The sequence below is a fragment of the Malaya genurostris genome, chromosome 1, assembly GCF_030247185.1.
Source record: "Malaya genurostris strain Urasoe2022 chromosome 1, Malgen_1.1, whole genome shotgun sequence".
Lineage (NCBI taxonomy): Eukaryota > Metazoa > Arthropoda > Insecta > Diptera > Culicidae > Malaya > Malaya genurostris.
In genome coordinates this window covers 156,086,436-156,104,368 of record NC_080570.1, presented here as the reverse complement: position 1 = coordinate 156,104,368, position 17,933 = coordinate 156,086,436, and the positions used below count along the sequence as shown (strand labels likewise).

Sequence of the window (17,933 nt, the reverse complement as noted above, 5' to 3'; positions counted from 1 at the left end):
TTTTGCCCCGGGTGCCAAATTTCCTCGGTACGCCATTGTATGGAGACAAATTTAACGGAGCACACATACCCACCTGTACGCGGCGGGCAGATTTCCCCCGAACGGCTGGCTATGTCTGCCAGTCATTTTTGCCAGAATTCTGCCAGAGTTCCGACAAAAATCTGGCAACAATGCAACAACCCTTTCCGGCAGAGAATTTCGCCTAGCGGTTATCAACAGTTCTTTTCTGTCGGATTCTTGCCATACAAGATTGGCAGAACCGTTTTGAATCGGTTCTACATTTTAAGCGTCTTAGTTTTATTTTTTCAATAAAAGATACATATGAAAGGCAATAAATTATTTCCCTTCATATATACTAATCATGGAAAATGTTATTGCCAATAACATTGCTTTCTCACTACCAAACATACCCGTATTTCAATCTCATTTACCTCGTCTCAAGATTAGTTTTTTTTTGTACGTACATGCGGGATTGACGAATATCGAATAAAAAAAAAAAAGAAAGAGTATGGAAATAAACAAGACACGTACTGCGAGATAATGACGCAATTTCGCCTGGACAATTTTGACAGCAGAATTCCTCACAAGCGGGTACTGCCTTACAAGCAGAGTTGTCAGGATATTTTTTTCAAAAATCTGTCGAAACTCGAAAATTTATCTGCATTTGTCTGAGTCTACCATAAACAAGGAAATTTTTTGCAGGGAATCATTATCAGTGAGCAAAAAAAAGGTCTCCCACCTATCGTATAGAGGCCATAACCGTAAAGATCTAGCGAGATATGAGAAAATCTAGGAAAAGTTGGTAAATCTGGGAAAATTTGGAAAATCTGGCAAAAGATCTGGCTAGTTTGAGTGTCTGGCGAAGCGACTAAAATCTGACATTTGCCAGATAAATCTGGCAACCTGGCAACGCTGCTTACAAGTCTATTTTTTCCTTTGTACGTTGCGTCGACACTGATTATAGATTATGTTTTTGTCTAACAATATCCCCGGTTAGGAGTTAGCTACAGATTCGAGTCCCGTATCTGCGGTAATATTTTCGCGGTTTTCGTTACATATTTGTATTCGCATGTAAATTTATTAGTATGTTTTTCCACGTTAGAAAATATATTAATATTAAAAATAATATTAAAAAAAAATCATTTATCACAGAGCAGCTATTTCCAACATGTGGTTGGGAACCACTGTTTTTTTCAATAATTATAAAAATTATGTGAAAGTAGTTTTGATTTATTCAAATTTAATATATTACTATAACAACTGAAACTCTAAGACAAGACCTGACATCTGGGAGGGTGGTTTTGTTCCAAAATGGACCAGTTTATGATTGGCTGATTTTGATGTTGCTACCTGCTCATTGTGAAAAGAAAAAACTTTTGCAGGGTACGCGAGCAATGATGCCAAGTATAAAGAAAATCAGAAAACAAATTTATTAAAATGTATAATTTTAGCTCACCAATGAGAATGAAAATTTTCGGAGAATGTTTCACTTTTTTTTCAATCTCATTGGTAATAAATGTTTATAGTGGCAGGACTGTGTAATTAAAATAGGCATCAAGCCGTTTTTATTTTTAGTGAATTAAAGTGTAACCAAAAAAGATTTGTTAAATTAGTGTAAACTCGAAAGTGTGTTTAGTTTTACGAGAAGAATGAACTGTTCTGTTCCACCTTGGTCGCATTAAGCATTTCTATCCAAACCTGACTTTTTCCGGTTTCCAAAAGATCCGGTAATACGTCAACAATGGATTCGATTTTGCGTTCAACATGAGATATTTCGTGTTTTATCATCAAAGCTCAATTAATTGTTTTTAAGCATTAATATATAATAAAGAAATGCATTCACCAAAACATTTTTCATGTTTATTTCAAATCAAAAACCTAAAGTCTAAAAATTTAAATAAAATATATTTTTTCCTAGCATAGTTATTAAAAAATCTGTAAATATGGCTACACTGTAGCCGTGCGTTGCCCGAGCGGCGAGAGGGGTAGTTCTTTTAAAGCACTTATAGACCGCACTTTAAATTCCTTTTTTTTTCTTTCTTTTATTTCTTCTAATAACTTTTCCACTTTAATGCCCTAACTTTCCTACAGCACATAATTTTATGCCTGACCTAACTCTTATGAACACTTTGAACTATTCTTTTCTTAACTACTGCTTTTGGCCCGAGTAATGGTGTCCAAGTTTGATTACGGTGTTACCCGGTCGCCCAAGGAGCATTACTCTTACAGTAGAATTAAGGAAAAAGCCTTGTTTAAACCAAAAACCGACCCTTTTATACTCCAATCTATGTAACTAACAAAAACCCATATTTATATATATATATATATATATATATATATATATATATATATATATATATATATATATATATATATATATATATATATATATATATATATATATATATATATATATATATATATATATATATATATATATATATATATATATATATATATATATATATATATATATATATATATGTCTGGTAGACTAACTACCACCTATAACTACCTACGTGAATTCACTGCGATCGCGTCGCTTATGTACATAATCAATTAATTCGATCGGTGATACAGTTTTTTCTGGCTGATGCAATATGTTGAAATAGCCAGCCGTGGGCATTGCAATAACTCAACTGGTCTACTGCCTATACTAGCTAAGATATAGATTTCTACACTCAGGCAAAAAATATATGGAATTTCATAATGATTTCGTATGGTTTTTAGCCACAAGAATATCGTAAGCGAATCATAAGGCCGCCTTATGAAATCACGAAAATTGGAATTCCAATAAAACGCCTTATGAAATTCATACGAACTTTTTAGGAATATTGTGCGAAATTTCTATAACAAACATTACTTCTCTCATATATTGTGGAGTTCATATGTTGTTCGTATGAAAACTATTATAGTGATAGATGAGATGTATGTTGCAGAGGTATATTGTTCATATTAATCTTATGAAATTATGATTTTGGTGATTTTTGATGCATCATAAGATTTGCCTTATGATTTTTAGTACTCAATTTGCTTGAGTGTATGGAAAAATTAGGGCTGCTGCAGCCGATACGTTGGTATTTATTGAGCAATTTGACGTCTCAGTTACTCACACCGATGCAGAGTGTGCAGATCTATTCATATACGAAATTAGAATGTGTGCGAGCCGAAGTCAAAGTTTGTTGTGGGTTCAATTTTACACTGAGGTAAAACATTTTTGACTCATAATCATACACTGCGAAAAATGCATATAGAATATGAACTAATGAACCAAGTAGAAGACAGTTCCATTACGTGATATAGAGTTTCATGAACGATTTTATGTCTTTCTCAACTGTTATCTTGGCATTGCAGTGTTTTTTATTGCATATATGGCTTCAATAATTGGCACGATGCGGCTCGACAAAATTCACTGGGTTCTTTCGACATACTCACACTAGCATTAACCTTTCGACTGCTGAGAATAGCCACACCAACACATTCGCACGTGGATTGGACTATTCCACAGGGCGAAAATGACGAGAAGGATGATTCGGAAGGAAGAATAAGAAGCCAGTTGTCAGGTCTTGTCTTATTTGAAACTGACCCAGGGTAGTTTTATTAAACAAACATTAAGCAACGAGGGTTTGAGCAAAACAAAGAAAATCAGGTTCAAAACTTACTCGATTTTCAGTACAAGAAACGGTTTGACAGCAGTTAGGGTGGAAACTGAGCAAGGCATCAAGCGAAAACGACATAGGTGAAAAACACATCAGTCTAGCGTGTCGATTTTTATCAGTGTGGTGCACGGTTTTATCTTAAATGCTTTTTCCTCAGTGTACAAAAGAAAAACATCAACTCGATTGACAATGAAAAGCGAACTCTCCTAAAAATTTGACTAAAATCACATGAAGGTGAGTGCTAATCTTGATCTTTCTAGTTTATGTATCTTAACCATATTATTTGTATTTTGTTTTAGTAAAATGGAATTTTGTCTTGAACGAGATGGGCTACTAAAAGAGGAAGAAGCAGAAAACAGCCCTGAAGCATTTTTCCCATCGCCCGCATCAACAATCGAATCCCCAATAAAACTCGAATATCAGATTTGTGATGAGGAATCCACACATAAAAGTGATCTTCATAAGGACGTCTTAACACCTAAAGAGGAACAGGTTTATAGTTGCGAAATTTGCGGAGAACAATTTTCATTGCAGTATGCCCTGAACCAGCATATGATCGTTCATACTGAAGAAAAACAATATAAGTGTAATGTGTGTGGCAAAGAATTTCAGTATTATCATCGATTGAAGGACCACACAAATATTCACACTGGTGAGCGTCCGTACAAGTGCATTGTATGCGGAAAAGAATTTGCCATTAAGCGTTACCTAACTAAACACATGTCTATTCACCCAAATGTGTACAAATATAAGTGCGAAGCATGTGGTAAAACCTTTCATGATAGTGTTGACCTCGCGAGACACCAACGCATTCATACGAACGAGAAGTCTAAATGCAGCATATGCGAGAAAGATTATACCAATAAGTACTATCTCAGCAGACATATGAAAATTCATGTGAACGGCTACAAGCATAAGTGTGATGTGTGTGGCAAAGGATTCACCTACAAATCACTTTTGAAAGATCACGAAAATAGTCACACAGGTGAACGGCCCTACAAATGTAGCGTCTGTGGGAAAGATTTTCAGGGTAAACTAAATCTAGCTCATCACATGCGCCAACACGCAAGCGTGCGACCGTACAAATGCACCGTATGTGGAGAAGATTTCGTCGTTCAATCTTTACTATCCAGACACATGCTCATTCACACGAATGATTATAAGCATATGTGTGACATTTGTGGCAAAGGATTTCTGACCAAAAAAGTCTTGAAAGATCATGAACGCTGTCATACAGGAGAGCGACCGTACAAATGCACTGTATGCGGAAAAGATTTCGCGACTAAATTTCACCTATCCAGACACAAGTTTATTCACGAAAGAGATTATAACTACAAGTGTGAAGTGTGTGGCAAAGCCTTTAATGATGGTGTTAACCTCGCGAAACACGAATGCGTTCATACAAACTATACTCATGTGGATGGGTACGAGCATAAGTGTGAGGTGTGCGGCAAAGGATTCATCTCCGTATCACTTTTGAAAGAACACGAACACAGTCACCCAGGTGAACGGCCTTACAAATGCACTGAATGCGGAAAGGACTTTTGTGTTGAAAGAAAACTTTTTTCGCACATGCGACTTCACACAAGCGAGCGACCGTTCAAATGTACCGTATGTGGAAAAGATTTTGTCGTTATGCCTTACCTAACTAAACACATGCTTACTCACACGAATTATAATAGGCATGAGTGTGATGTGTGTGGCAAAGGATTTATGACCAGAGCACTCTTGAGAGATCATAAACGCGCTCATACAGGAGAGCGACCGTTTAAATGCACCGTATGTGGAAAAGAATTTGCCATTAATGGTTACCTAACTAAACACATGGCTATTCACCAAAGTGAGTACAAATATAAGTGCGAAGTGTGCGGCAAAGCCTGGAATTACGGTGCCAACCTCATGAAACACAAACGCACTCATACGAACGAGAGGTTTAAATGCACCATATGCGAGAAAGATTTTTCCACTAAGTATTATCTCAGCACACACATGAAAGTTCATGTGGATGATTACGAGCATAAGTGTGATGTGTGCGGCAAAGGGTTCATCTCCAAATCCCTTTTGACAGACCACGAACATAGTCACACAGGTGAACGGCCTTACAAATGCACTGTATGCGGAAAAGACTTCCATCAGAAAAGAAAACTTTCTTTACACATGCATCATCACACAAGCGAACGACCGTACAAATGCACCGTATGTGGAAAAGATTTTACTACTAAGAATTACCTAAATGAGCACATGCTTAACCATACGACATAAATGTGATAGGTGTGGCAAAGGATTCTCAAAAGTAATCACAGTCATGCAGGGCAGTGACGGTACAAATAGTGAGCGACCCTTCCAATGCATCGTGCGCGATGAAAAAAATAACAGGAAAATAATTACTTGAAGCTGCAAGCTGCATTTTCGAAGTAATATAACTTTCTCGGCCACTCGAAATTGTGTGGAAATCGAAAAAGTCACACCACTTATCGCGGAACGATAGTAGTAATAAATTAATCTTGTGAATATCATTTGTTTTCATTCAAATGAGAAGTCTCTGCACTTAATGCCCCGTTTACACTTCTGCTGGCTGCCAGCATGCTGGTGTCAGTGTACTGCCCTCTTAGGAAAAAACGTTCAACTGTGGTCCAATGATCCAAAGTATTAGACCAACGAAGGACCACCGTTGAACGTTTTTTTCCTCAGAGGGCAGTACACTGACACCAGCATGCTGGCAGTCAGCAGAAGTGTAAACGGGGCATAAGGTAGCGCTTCGCCGTGGTCAAGTCGAAGCGAGACAACTCACTGCTTCGTCTTGCTTTGTCGCCGAAATTTCACTCTAAATTGCAAATTTCTCCAATACTAACCCGATTCACGAAAAATCAAAAACATACGATTGTAGGTAAATGATTTTACTATGCATTTGGCGAAAAATATTAGTTAGAAAGCTTTTCTTTCGCGAGATTTCGTGCGAGTTTTGTTAAACCTTTTGTTTTCTTTTTTTCATTTCTCGCTATAAACAACTCGCATATGTAGGGATGTGCTACGTTTTCAACAAAGCTTCAAAGCTAGTAGCGATGAAAATCATTACTGATTTCTGGTTCTACTGAAACATGAATAGAAATTATTTTACAAAGTAGTAACACTTACTTACATTTTCTACTCATCTTTATTCAACGTTTACACAGAGAGAACGGACAACGAAAACAAAAGAAATGTTGTTAGCGTCTACCGCATGTGGCATTTTTCACACCCCAATGCATGCGTTGACATTGTGTGCGTGCGAAAGAATAAGGAAAAACTCATTTATTTTTAAAACTCGCACGAAATCTTTCGACAAAAACGTTTATCAGGCACAGTTTATATACGAATCGATAGAAAAATGAATTATCTAGAATCGTATGTTCTTGGAATTTCCGTTTTCTTTACCGTTTTCTCACAATTTTGGGTAAAGTGCGTGAAACCCCGGGATAGGCAGCGAACTCCCGTGACCACGGCGAAGCGCTACCTTAACAGCAAAAAACAAAAACAAAATAGTTTAAAATATTTTAATTTAATGTCGTTTTCGCTTGATGCCAAACCTCACCCAGTTTCCACCCTAACTGCTGTCAAACCGTTTGTTTGAAGCCAGTTTCGAATCTAGTTTCAACGTTCTTGAACTGAAAATCGAGTCAGTTTTGAACCTAATTTTTATATTAGTACAATCTAGCTCTTTTTTATTCGAGAGCCTAATCGACGACACGACCAGCCACTCCGAAGGAAAATCACAATAAAAAGTGTTTGTGAGAGATTCACCTCCAGTTACCACAAATCGGATATCCCCTTGTAAATCAGTAAAAATATCTTCTCAGGCAACACTGTTCTGGTTCCTACAAGTTAGAGTGACTATAATCAGAGTGGCGACAGCTGTTCGTTTGGAATGACAGCTACCAGTTCCAAACGAACAAACGACCTGTCAATTCAATGTAAAGCTAATGGAATGTTTTGAATTGTTGCCAACATTACGGATGAGATGTCGTCACTCTGGTTACCCTATGAAATTTGTCGACCCGTATCGGTCCGATCATCGGCCCGATTATCGGACCGATTGAGCACGATATGGGGCCGATCGCAGCGCTTCCATCGGCCCGTCATCGGACAATTCTGCACCATTTGCATCAACCGCGTCGACCTAAGAAAGCTTTATTTTTACATTATGTATCGCTAGAGAAACAGAGCGAGGGAACATCAAACAAGGCATTTTCGAGCCGACGTCTCCCCGATAGGTTAGGTATAGTTGTTTCGATCATAGAGGCTTTAACCTTTAGGTCATTCGCCTCTTAGGGCCAGAAAAACTCTGACCCTATGTTCGAGGTTGGAAATCCAACCCCGATATATCTCATCACCTGAGTAATCAGACATTCGCTCTCTGCTTTGGTATATCTTCACTCTTTTGTTCTACCGATACACTATGCAAGCTCGAAACGCAATCAAACGCTTTCGTGCACGATGCGTCCGATGTTCGGATTTACTGGGTATAGGCACTCTACTACAAGTTAGTTACCTAGGCGCCCTAGTAATATAAATAAACAAATTGAAAAAGTTATTCTGATTTCTAGTATCGATCGATTACTTCTGGGTAAGTTTAATAATAATATTTCATTATTTTCGTTAAAGTCTTGCATCTAGTAGGATATCTCATCATGAGTAAACCCGAAACTTGGTAACAATATTTGTAAGCACCAACAATCTCTCCAATTTTGTAGGATACAAAACCGGTTCATAATACACGCTTCTGCTTCCAGGATCTGTAGATTTGTATTCTGCACTTAGAATTGAAATTTCGAGTAGGTCTGGAAATCTGAATGCCCAAGATTTTGCACGAAGTACGATGTTTTTGTGCAACTATGACGTATACCAGGCTTCGCATGAGAAGCTAAAATTTAAATGTTCTTAAGTTCTTAAGTATGGATATAATAGTCCTAGAATACAGTCAGCTACTTGACCTGAACGTGTTCATTCCATAAGGTAAATATTGATCTTACCATGCACGAAATGCAGCATGGAAATGTTTATTTTATCCATTTCTACTGCTTTCAGAAAATCATAAGCTGATCATATTTTATATATATGCAGCAACTATCATCGGTTAGGTGCCCTGCTATACGTCCTGTTCCTGGATGTCTGATTTCACAAGTACCGAGTGCTAAAACACGGATGAACCAGTTTAGGTATGACTCTCGACACTCGTAACACGCTGGGAAGCTATAAGAAGACATGAAAACGCGCGTAAAGATGCATAATATTAAACAGCAGGCCCGGTACTAGTATTCTGGAAAAACTAAAAAATCTAAGAGCCTCCTGTCCTGTTTCGCACAGGTGCGAAAAATAAATATTGGAAGTACGCTTGGACAAGCGAATCAGGTTATGAAGATGATCTAATGATAACTCGAACCAACTTGTAAAAATCCGAGAAATCTGCAACATTACTGATTGTAGGGCTGATTATTACTTTTTTTTTGTCTCCTAGAAATTATAACAACAGATGGCCACAGAAAAACCGCATTATATCAAAAAATACTTTTTATTTTACAGAAAATTTACTCCATTAATCAATTTTAGTGAAATTAGATAGTTTTTGGTTTGAACCAAAATTTTCCTTATTTTATCTTAACCATTTTCATTTCAATACGATTTCGTCTTTTTTTTTTATCCACGAATCGTTTTATCAAATCATCAACCAAATTCGATACAGTTAGTTAATTTTCAATTTCATGAACTCTGATGGCTTATTTGAAAACATTTGTTTTAATTTCCATTGTTTCTATGTTTTTTTTGAACCGCATTTTGATTTATTTTATTTAGAGGCTTTTATTTTAGAACCCATCTTGGATCGTTTTGTTCTATTTATATTTTTCAATTGAACCAAACAAGTAGCCATGGTTCTCGTAACTGTTATTCTAAAAACAACATTTTATCAACCTGGGTTGCCAGTTTAAAATATATTTTCAAAGCTTTCATTATGACGTTTCGAGTTACTGAGGGGTAGTTAAATTTACGATACAGTTTTGAACAGCGAGTATTTATAGCACAGACTAACAGACATGACAGTATGAGTTAATTCTTATAAAAATCATTTTTAGTGATGCACTAGTTCCACCTATATTGTACTGCGCGAACTATTTACTATCGGTACACCCCTTGTGTTACGTAAAAGTTTTTTTACTAGTTGGTTTCCCCTGGTTTGTCAACACCGATCAGCTGCTTGCAGGGTTGCCAGATTTCATCATAATATTTGATAATGAATCGTCACAATAAATTATTGGATTACGTTGATAATATATTTAACTTTTTTAGCGATGTTGGAAGGTAAAAATTTATTTTACTCAACGTTGTTCATCTAGACTATTTTTGATTGTGCTGGTAGTTTTCACCCGAAATTAAGTGACGGCAGACCAGAAGAAAGTAAATATTGTAACAAAACGGGTTCGATTCTGTATTGCGTTGTAGGATGAGAAGTAGGCACAATTCTGTATATAGTTTTGGCAATATGTAATTAATCTGTATCCTGCATGAAATTCGCATGGAGGTATACAAATCAATACAGTACAGGTAATTCTGTATGAATGGCAACTCGGTTGGTAAATGAAAAAAATAAACACAGTCAAGATGACAGACAGGATGTATTTGATAGGGTAACGTGGCGCCATCATGACATATGCGAGTACTGTCCCAACTAAAGGAATATTCGAAATGACCGTTTATATGGTTAAAGAATCTAATTTGAGTGTCCTGTCTGTTAGTCTGTGTTTATAGGCCCAATAATTGTTTTTGTGTGCATATACTCGTGAAAACATTTAAGAAAAAATTTTGATTTTTATTCAGTGTAGGTTAGAAATCATCAATCCAACGTTTCGATTTTTAGCAGTGTAGTCTCATGAAACTCTTAAGTGTTTTTTACTCAGTGTACAGAAAAACATCAATTCGGTTTACAGCAAAAAGTGAACGTTTCTAAAATTTTGACTAAAATCACACGAAGGTGAGTCGATTATCATATTCTTTCGTAGTTGCTAGTCTTTATCTTTGTATCTTAACCGTATATTTTTTTTAAATCTTTAGTGAAATGGAATTTTACCTTGATCGTGATAGGATATTAAAGGAGGAAAAACCAGAAAACAATCCCGTCCCAACAATCGAAACCCCAATAAAACTCGAATATCAGATTTGTGATGACGAATTCACACAGAAAAACGATCTTCATCTCGAATATCAGATAAGTGATGAAAAATCCATACAAAAAAATGGTCTTCATGAGGACGTCTTAACACCTAAAGGGGACCAGGTTTATAGTTGCGAAATTTGCGGTGAACAATTTTCATTGAAAGAAGCCATAAAAAAGCATATGATCGTTCACACTGAAAACCAACAATTTATGTGTAATGTGTGTGGCAAAGAATACCAGTGTTATCAGCGATTAAAGGACCACACAAATATTCACACTGGTGAGCGTCCGTACAACTGCACTGTATGCGAAAAAAAATTCACGTCTAAAATGTTGCTTGTTCAACACATGCACATTCACACAAGCCAGCATACGTACAAATGCAATGTATGCGGAAAAGAATTTGCCATCAAGCGTTATCTAAATAAACACATGTCTATTCACCAAAGTGTGTACGAGTATAAGTGCGAAGTGTGTGGCAAAAGCTTTCATGACGATGCTTACCTCACGAGACACAAACGCATGCATACAAACGAGAAGTTTAAATGCACCATATGCGAGAAAGATTATACCACCAAATATGATCTCAGCAGGCACATGAAAATTCACGTGGATGGTTACAAGCATAAGTGTGATTTGTGCGGCAAACGATTCATCTTCAAATCACTTTTGAAAGACCACGAAAATAGTCACACAGGTGAACGGCCCTACAAATGCACTGTATGTGAAAAAGATTTTCAGGGTAAACTAAATCTAGCTCATCACATGCGCCATCACTCGAGCGAGCGGCCTTACAGATGCGCCGTATGTGGAAAAGATTTCGTCATTCAGTCTTTCCTAACCAGACATATGCTTGTTCACACGAATGATTATAAGCATAAGTGTGACGCTTGTGGCAAAGGATTTATGACCGAAAAACGCTTGCAAGATCATGAACGTTGTCATACAGGAGAGCTACCGTACAAATGCACTGTATGTGGAAAAAAATTCGCGACTATGTTTAACCTATCCAGGCACAGGGTTATTCACAAAAGAGATTATAGGTTCAAGTGTGAAGTGTGTGGCAAAGCCTTTCATGATGGCACTAACCTCGCGAGACACGAACGCGTTCATACAAACGAGACTCATGTGGATGGTTACGAGCATAAGTGTGATGTATGCGACAAAAGATTCATCTCCATATCACTTTTGAAAGAGCACGCAAATAGTCACGTAGGTGCACAGCCTTACAAATGTACTGAATGCGGAAAGGACTTTGGTGATGAGAGAAAACTTTCTTTACACATGCGACTTCACACAAGCGAGCGACCGTACAAATGCACCCTGTGTGAGAAAGAATTTGCCATTATGGTTTACCTAACTAAACACATGCTTATTCACACGGATAACTATAATCATAAGTGTGGCGTTTGTGGCAAAGGATGTGTGACCAGAAAACGCTTAAAGGATCATGAACGCTGTCATACAGGAGAGCGACCGTTTAAATGCACTGTCTGTGAAAAAAGTTTCGCGACTCAGGTTTACTTAACGAAACATATGTCTACTCACCAAAGTGAGTTCAAATATAAGTGCGAAGTGTGCGGCAAACCCTTTAATGATGGTGTTTACTTCGCGAGACACAAACGCATTCATACGAACGAGGGATTCAAATGCACCATATGCGAGAGAGCTTATTCCAATAAGTGCAATCTCAGCAGACACATGAAAATTCACGTAGATGGTTACGAGCATAAGTGTGATGTGTGCGGCAAAGGATTCACCTGCAAATCACTTTTGCAAGATCACGAACATAGTCACACAGTTGAACGGCCTTACAGTTGCACCGTATGTGGGAAAGATTTCGCCATTCTGGTTTACCTAACTAAACACATGCTTACTCACACGGATGATTACAAGCATAAGTGTGACGTTTGTGGCAAAGGTTGTATGACCAGGAAATTACTGGAAGATCATAAACGCTGTCATACAGGAGAGCGACCGTACAAATGCACTGTATGTGGGAAAGGTTTTGCGACTAAGACATACCTATCCAAACACAGGTTTATTCACGAAAGTGATTACAAGTACAAGTGTGAAGTGTGTGGTAAAGGCATGAATGATAGTTCAGGCTTCGCAAAACACAAAAGCCTTCATACGAACGAGAAGTAAAAGCCTCTAAGATTGGGAAAGGATTCACAAAAGGTATATTGCTGAAAGATCACTAACGCAGTCACGCAGTGAAGGGAAACACAAACATTTGATGGTTGTTTTGAATCACTTATTAAGGTTTGTTTTTATTTAATTTCTGTGTGATTTGAGATCACAATATTATTAACGTTTGACTTGTTACAGGAACTCCACTCACTATAACGAATAACATCCAATGGTGTTCGGATAGTACGAATCAATCATGTTCGAGGGCACTTGCCACTGTTGAATATCCCCCATCATTTCAGTACATCGTCTCACACATTTGGGCAAAAACTGCGATCTATAGTTTTATGACATGACTGATGTGAATTAATCAAGACAATGCATTTAATAAATAAGTGAACAAATTTACTGCACGCATTGAACAACAATCAATCAATTTGCAGCTCAACTCTTCACTAGAGAAGGAAAACAAATTTGTTTCGTGTATGGGAAAGTCGGCAGCCTTTCCGCCATATTTCATTTGATATGTTGTTTTTAAACTGTAACTGTTTTTTTCCTTTCGCATATAGAAAGGCTATACAATCACTGCAAAAACCGATTTTTCAACCGAGGCCCGGAGGGCCGAATGTCGACTCAGCTCGACGAACTGAGCAAATGTCTCTCTCTCTCTCTCTCTCTCTCTCTCTCTCTCTCTCTCTCTCTCTCTCTCTCTCTCTCTATATATATATATATATATATATATATATATATATATATATATATATATATATATATATATATATATATATATATATATATATATATATATATATATATCTCTCTCTCTCTCTCTCTCTGTGTGTGTATGTTTTTTTTACAAGGCGAAATACCTTATGTACTTTCCCAGCTCACGCGCTCGGTAGTTGTCAAGCTACCGCTTTTGTGAACCAGCGAGTGGGACTGGATGAACCTTACCCACTAAAACACCTTGAACATCTTGCCTCGATCCCCCCTGAAACTAAGCTAAGCTCAATACTTCGGGGGAGGCTGTGCTCATGCACTTCTTCGTTTGGGAGAAAATGAGCTCCTGAGTTTCTCTCTTTATCCATCTCGATCCACCTTTGACGCCTCGACGACCCAATGCCGCTACGTCGCGACACACTACTCGACTGATCCCCGACGATGGATCTAGCCTGCACCGACTGAGAGTTTCCCCTTTTACGGCACGCGGGACACTCGAAGGAGTGCCGAGGTCTGCTCTGCGATTCCGGTTGGAGCATGGCGTCCGGTTCACTGATGCCCCGACGACTCGAATCGGTGTTGTGGCGTCTACTCGACTAGTCCCCGCCGAAGGATCTAGCCTACCGCGACAGAGAGTTCCCCGACGCTGGAAGTTCACTCGAAGCCGACGTTCCGAAACCGGTTTACGACGCGCCTACTCAACTAGCCCCCGGTGGTGGGTCTAGCCTACCCGACGGAGAGTTTCCCGGCGAAGAAACCTCTCCCGAAACCAGCATTCCGCACGCTTCGTCCGTCTTCCTTCCTGTATTGCTTAAAACAGCCATGTCCAGACAGGAATTGCGTCAGTTGGAAGTTTACCTCACAGACTAACAGACAGGACACTCAAATTAGATTCGTCAATCATTTTAACGGTCATTTCGAATATTCCTTTATTTGGGACAGTACTCACCTGTGTCATGATGGCGCCACGTTACCCTATCAAAAATATCCTTTCTGTCATCTAGACTGTGTTTATTTTTTTCATTTACCAACAGAGTTGCCATTCATACAGAATTACTTGTAATGTATTGATATGTCTACGTCCATGCGAATTTCATGCAGGATACAGATTTAATACATATTGCCAAAACTATATACATAATTGTGCTACTTCTCATCCTCCAACGCAGTACAAAATCAAACCCGTTTTGTTACAATATTCACTTGCTTCTGGTCTACCGCCACTTAATTTCGGATGAAAATTACCAACACAATAAAAAATAATCTAGATGAGCAACGTTGAGAAAAATAAATGGTTACCTTCCAAGATCGCTGAAAAAGTTAAGTATATTATCAACGTAATCCAATAATTTATTGTGATGATTCATTTTCAAATATTATGATGAAATCAGGCATCCCTGCAAGCAGCTGATCGGTGTTGACAAACGAGGGGAAACCAACTAGTAAAAAAACTTTCACATAATACAAGGGGTGTACCGATAGTAAATAGTTCGCGCAGTACAATATAGGTGGAACTAGTGAATCACGAAAAATTATTTTGATAAGAATTTACTCATACTGTCATGTCTGTTAGTCTGTGTTTACCTCGCCGTGCACTCGAGTTGTCCAAACCGACAGGTTAGGAATTAATCGAAGCGTCCACCTTCCCTTCTCCGCGTTGCCCCACTGCTGTTGTCATTTAGACAGCGTGTTGGCTCTCTCTCTGTACCGGGCTCGTCGGTTATTTGTATTTGATTCGTTTGCCGCAGAGGACAAGTTGTCCCACAGTGCCATCTATGAGTCAGAACGGTAGAGGGATTAATCATTGCAGCTCCGTCATCTTTGCATGGCTCTTTGGTATTTAACTGTCACCGAGTAAATCATCTGAACAAGAAGAGAAAAAATAATGACATTATTCAATTTCATTAATGTTTACAAATATATGTCAAAATATCTCGAGAGAAACTAGATTTATCACAAAAAGTACACGACTATGATAACCGTGATGAAGGTGAGCCTTTTCTTTCGTAGTTTTGGACAAAAAAAAACAGCTTATGTCTCTAAAGCTTTTCGTATTTTCAGAGAAATTGCAACTCTTGACATGAATGAGATGATGCACTAAATGTAAGAAGCACGAAGCAGCAGCATTTTCCTTTGCAATAGTAAACCAGAACATCAGTTTTGTTGTTGACAATTGATCACAACTACATTCTAGTGTTTAGATCCATTGGCCACGAAAAGGAACAGTGCAGTAAATTATTCCCAACACAAGCTCTTTCAAAAAATGGACGAGACGTATAAATGCACCATATGTGGAAAAGATTTTACTACTAAATATTACCTGAACTACCACATGCATATCCACACCAGTGGTTACAAGTATAAATGCGATGTGTGCGGCAAAGGATTCATGGCCAGTTCAATCTTGAAAGATCACGAACACAGTCATACTGGTGAGCGGCCTTACAAATGCACCGTATGCGGGAAAGATTTTTCCACTAAATCTCACCTAACACACCATATGTATATTCACAAGGGTGATTATAGGTATAAATGTGAAGTTTGTGGCAAAGGATTCTTGTACAGATACCGCTTGAAAGAACACGAATATGAACATACAGATGAACGACGGTTTCAATGTACCGTGTGTAACAAACAATTTCTAACCAAGGGCACTTTAACCGTACATATGCGCCTTCACAGTGACGAACTGTCGCATAAATGCAATATATGTGAGAAAAGTTTCAACACTAAATATGGTCTAACCAACCACATGCCTCTTCATACCGGTGATTATCGGTATAAGTGTGATGAATGTGGTAAAGGTTTCAGTGAACCATCCGGCTTAAAGAGGCATGAGCGTATGCATACAACGGAGGCACCGTTCAAATGTTCCATTTGTTTCAAAGGTTTCCGTAATGAACCCTATCTTGTTCAACACATGAACATTCACTCAGGCGAGCGGCCTTATAAATGCACTGTATGCGGGAAAGATTACGCTACTAAATGTTCCCTGAAAGGACACATGTACATTCATAACAAAGATTACAGGCACCGATGTGATGTGTGTGGCAAAGGATTCATGATCAGATCACGATTGAAAGTTCACGAACGCATCCATACAGGAGAACGACCTCATCAGTGCACTGTATGCGAAAAGAAATTTGTCACTAACGCTGACCTATTCAAACATATGGCCATTCACGAAAGTGACTACCGGTATAGTTGTGAACTGTGCGGCAAAGGCTTTCGCCATCGTGCCAGCTTCGATTACCACGAACGACTTCACACTGGTGAAATGTATAAATGTACCGTGTGCGAAAAAGATTTTACCTCTAAGTACTATCTAAAGAAGCACAGTGATAATCACACACTTCATGGTCCGTACGAATGTGACGTTTGTGGCCAGCAGTGCTCTGGGGAACTCGACTTGAAATTGCACAAAGAAAATCATACCATCGAGAGGTCATCCGGTTGCACCGTGTGAGAGTGGTTTAAAGAGCCGTGGTGAAAACATGGGTTCTCAAATCAAATTTTTAATTATACTGGTGAATATTGTCAAGAAACCAGTATATGTTAATTTGTTTTCTAGGTTTATGAAATATGTAAGTTATAATTACTTCACGAAAACTAATTAAAATAAATAGTAAAATACTTAATATATACTGTATTTTTTTTTGTTCTATCATTACTTGCATTGCACTTTGAACGACGACACCACAGAGGTGTCTGCTGTAAAGTTCCTCGGAATAGCCTAGTCCCTTGGCGATTAGCCTTGCTTTTTAGCCTGAAGGATTGCCATTAACATCTATCTTTACATTAAACACACTTCTGCACCTAACGGTTGTAGCTCAATGGACATTTAACTACAGTCCAAGTTCGGTTCCTACGCAACGCTTCCAATTCATCGTAGATTGTGACCATCAACATCAACCAATTTGGCCTCATCACTTTCTTCGTTGTTTCCTTCATCTTGAGTTGGGTATTAGAACTCATTTTTCCTTTCAGAAACTGCCGATATTTCTTCCAGAATTACTACTATTTCTGAATGGAAAAACTGTTTTGTTGCATCGAACATCATTCAATACTTCGTTATTCAGAATAAGGGTGATAGCCTTTCCATATGAGAGACCAGAATAAAACTGAAAATAATAATAATAATAATAAATAATAATAATAATAATAATTTTTAAGAAGACAATATAGATAGGAGACAGTTTCATTCAGCGGTTATAGTTACTAATGACAACCGATTT

At 38.0% G+C, this 17,933-nt stretch overlaps 3 protein-coding genes across 5 annotated transcripts; all 3 read left to right on the top strand.

Moving 5' to 3' along the window:
• The first annotated feature begins 3,825 nt into the window (after positions 1 to 3,825).
• On the top strand, positions 3,826 to 6,162 carry LOC131426322 (zinc finger protein 208-like). Its single transcript, XM_058588963.1, has 2 exons — positions 3,826 to 3,893; positions 3,959 to 6,162. Exon 2 carries the CDS (start codon positions 3,963 to 3,965, stop codon positions 5,919 to 5,921), a length of 1,959 nt encoding a protein of 652 aa, XP_058444946.1. The 5' UTR covers positions 3,826 to 3,893; positions 3,959 to 3,962; the 3' UTR covers positions 5,922 to 6,162.
• A 4,430-nt stretch (positions 6,163 to 10,592) lies between these two features.
• Positions 10,593 to 13,408, top strand: LOC131426320 (zinc finger protein 11-like). Its single transcript, XM_058588961.1, has 3 exons — positions 10,593 to 10,662; positions 10,743 to 13,110; positions 13,177 to 13,408. Exon 2 carries the CDS (start codon positions 10,747 to 10,749, stop codon positions 12,991 to 12,993), a length of 2,247 nt encoding a protein of 748 aa, XP_058444944.1. The 5' UTR covers positions 10,593 to 10,662; positions 10,743 to 10,746; the 3' UTR covers positions 12,994 to 13,110; positions 13,177 to 13,408.
• A 2,146-nt stretch (positions 13,409 to 15,554) lies between these two features.
• Positions 15,555 to 17,288, top strand: LOC131426330 (zinc finger protein 45-like). 3 transcript variants are annotated; one of them, XM_058588982.1, is made up of 3 exons: positions 15,555 to 15,688; positions 15,760 to 15,839; positions 15,893 to 17,288. In XM_058588982.1, exon 3 carries the CDS (start codon positions 15,962 to 15,964, stop codon positions 17,162 to 17,164), a length of 1,203 nt encoding a protein of 400 aa, XP_058444965.1. In that variant the 5' UTR covers positions 15,555 to 15,688; positions 15,760 to 15,839; positions 15,893 to 15,961; the 3' UTR covers positions 17,165 to 17,288. The 3 variants fall into 3 exon arrangements, with proteins under 3 accessions (XP_058444965.1, XP_058444966.1, XP_058444964.1); XM_058588983.1 differs by having other exon boundaries at positions 15,597 to 15,688; positions 15,744 to 15,839; XM_058588981.1 differs by having other exon boundaries at positions 15,597 to 15,688; positions 15,744 to 17,288.
• The last annotated feature ends 645 nt before the right edge of the window (positions 17,289 to 17,933 follow it).

Bases quoted from the DNA above. Each gene is read 5' to 3' on its own strand.
- LOC131426322 (XM_058588963.1), top strand. From the start codon at position 3,963: ATGGAATTTTGTCTTGAACGAGATGGGCTACTAAAAGAGGAAGAAGCA.
- LOC131426320 (XM_058588961.1), top strand. From the start codon at position 10,747: ATGGAATTTTACCTTGATCGTGATAGGATATTAAAGGAGGAAAAACCA.
- LOC131426330 (XM_058588982.1), top strand. From the start codon at position 15,962: ATGGACGAGACGTATAAATGCACCATATGTGGAAAAGATTTTACTACT.